This window comes from Phytophthora infestans, genomic scaffold (assembly GCF_000142945.1).
Source record: "Phytophthora infestans T30-4 supercont1.6 genomic scaffold, whole genome shotgun sequence".
Classification (NCBI taxonomy): domain Eukaryota; phylum Oomycota; class Peronosporomycetes; order Peronosporales; family Peronosporaceae; genus Phytophthora; species Phytophthora infestans.
In genome coordinates, this window is record NW_003303753.1 from 4,631,816 (window position 1) to 4,634,437 (window position 2,622).

Sequence of the window (2,622 nt, forward strand, 5' to 3'; positions counted from 1 at the left end):
GTCATGAGTGGGTCGGCGGTGCGCGCGCGCTTCTCTCCGTCACCCAACCGTCTCTCGATCTTCGTCTGGGACTCTTCGAGCTTCTTGAGTCTCCCAGCGAGACCACGCATGATCTCCAACATCTCTGATGCTTGGTCATTACCGACGGCTTGGCCTTGGTCGCTGGTATTGGTACCGTCCCCCTTTCGTGAGTGACGGTGGTGCTCTTCTCTTCTATGTCTTCGGTCATACCGATCCTTTCGCGACCGGTAGCGGGTGCTGGCGTTGACGCTGGTGCGTCGTCGCGAGCGACCTCATCTATGGCATCGTTCATTGGGCTCATAACCTGCTCGAAGTGCTCGACCCTCGGGTCAGCGCCTTCGTGTGAAACGCAGTCGTATATTTCCAACGCAAAAGGGAGAGTGGGATTCGGTCTTACTCTTCCTTTTCATCCTATCCTTACTGTCTTCCACGTGGAGGTCTCACAGCCTCACGTTCCCCACTTAATACGTACCACGCCTCCAGCCACAAACCTCCGGCCAGTAGCAGCTGCTCGTCGTTCCCTCGTCCAGAGTGATCCCGCGCATGCGCATCATCTTCCAACATGTCGTAGGCACGCTGTTCTTGCAGAACGGAGAAGACAATAGCTACGACCCAGAAGACTTTATGCAGGAGCTGGACGTGGGGAGCTCGACGCCGCACTTTCGCATCTCAGTAGCGGACGATGACGGTGGCATCCCCGGCTCGCTCTTCGCTTGCGCTGTCTGGAACGTTTCTACTGCAGCTCAAGTGCGAAGATCAACATTGCAATTTAAAGTTACCAATCCAATGCTACATTTCGCTGTCCAGAGATTCATCGCCACGCACTTCGCCAAACATTCCGAGCTAGTGGAGGGTCGGAGGATCGTGGAATTCGACGCAGCTTCGTGGGGTTTTCAGTGAAAGCAACGTAAGATACGAGGGAGCTTACAGACGATCATTGTTAATTATTATGCAGGGCGCTGTCGTCGCTTGTGGCACTCCATTTCGGTGCAAAGTTGGCTGTTATGACAGGTGAGAGGGGAGTAATTACATTGTTTCTAAATTTATTTACATATTGGAGTGGTCTTTTATAGATTACCCGAACGACTTTTTGTTGAAAAACATTGAAACGAATATCAAGCGTAACGCACATTTATTGGGGACTGGGAGACGTGACGTACGGGGACATCTCTGGGGCAGTGACACAGCTGCGTTGCTGAAATGCCTTGATGCTCCGCCGTCTGACGTGTTGGACGAGCAAAAAGAGTATAAAACTCCAAACGACTCGACAAAAGCTCGATTTGAAGTGGCAGTTGTTGCAGAGTGTCTATGGCTGCATAACCTGGTAAGTTTCGATTACTGAGGTGAAATTTGAAGATGGTCTTATTTATTGTTGGCTTCCCAAGCATGAAGACTTGCTGAAATCAATCGACGCGTGTCTGTCACCTGGAGGAAAGGTGCGACATGTTCTTCTTCTATCTAAATCGCATTGTCTGTTAATGTTGTGATCGAAATTGCTGTGTCTTAACAGGTATTTGTAAGTTTTGCCCACCACGCCCCAGGCCACGAAGAGCACGATTTATCGTTCTTTATCAAGGCGAAAAAGCTATTCGGGTTCGACGCTGTCCATCTGGACACGCTAGCTTCCCCGCATATCTTCAATACCGACAGAATCGTCGACCAGTATTTGTACATGCTCACCAGGTCGAGAACGAGTGAAAAGCAACCTAAAGTATGGTGACGGCACCGCAAACGTGGATAAACTCACGATAATGCGTCTTGGCACCATTAGACCCTGACCAGTACAGTGGCATGGCGATTCCCACACAAAGATGCTGTTCGGCACACTATGACTTGGTACCGCCACACGATGCATGAAAAGCACCCGTTTCGTGCATGAACGTGGCCCCCGCGCGCGTGGAAGGAGCTGAGTGCGCGCAGCAAAGGGCCTGGAGCGTGTGCTTCCACTTCGACTTGCGGCCAATCAGACCGAGCCCCCCCCCCATTTCGTGAAGCAGAGCAAGCGAGCGATGCCCCGGACGCTGCCGTGGAGAGAGGTGGGCACCGAGCTCAGTGCCGACGATGCGGAAGCCATGCTGAGCAGGATGAAGAGGCACAACACGGGGAAGAACAGCGCAATGCCGTGTACGGCTTGTGGCGCCGGCTCGCACCACAGCATGCGGTACAAGTTGCTAATGTGCGAGTCGGCGACCTGTAGCGGCGTCACCTGCTCGTGGCGGGGCAAGGTCCTCGTTTGTTCCGACAGTGGTGAGTTCTACATCTACGAGCTAGGTGATCACTTCACCGCCTCCTCCTCTCCCAAGCGTGCTAGGCTGTCTGGAAGGCAGAAAGAGTTCTGCCGTGAGCTCGCCAATTAAAAAAATATTATTAAAATTTAAGGAACCTGTAATAGCATAAATTATTGAAGAACCAAATAATATAAAACCTGAAGCAATTGATCCTAAAATAAAATATTTTAATCCAGCCTCAATAGATAATATTGATTTTTTTTGTGTAGATGTTAAAATATAAAAACTTAAACTTTGTAATTCTATTGCTAAATACAAAGTAATTAAATGATTTGTCGATACTAATAACATTAAACCTAATAATGATATTAAC

At 49.8% G+C, this 2,622-nt stretch overlaps 1 protein-coding gene across 1 annotated transcript; it reads left to right on the forward strand.

The window, feature by feature from the left end:
- Positions 1-564: 564 nt before the first annotated feature.
- PITG_05060 (uncharacterized protein) lies at positions 565-1,508 on the forward strand (the record flags this gene model as incomplete). Its single annotated transcript, XM_002905684.1, has 6 exons — positions 565-750; positions 829-905; positions 977-1,032; positions 1,095-1,199; positions 1,296-1,345; positions 1,407-1,508. 6 exons carry the CDS (start codon positions 565-567, stop codon positions 1,506-1,508), a joined length of 576 nt encoding a protein of 191 aa, XP_002905730.1.
- Positions 1,509-2,622: the final 1,114 nt, after the last annotated feature.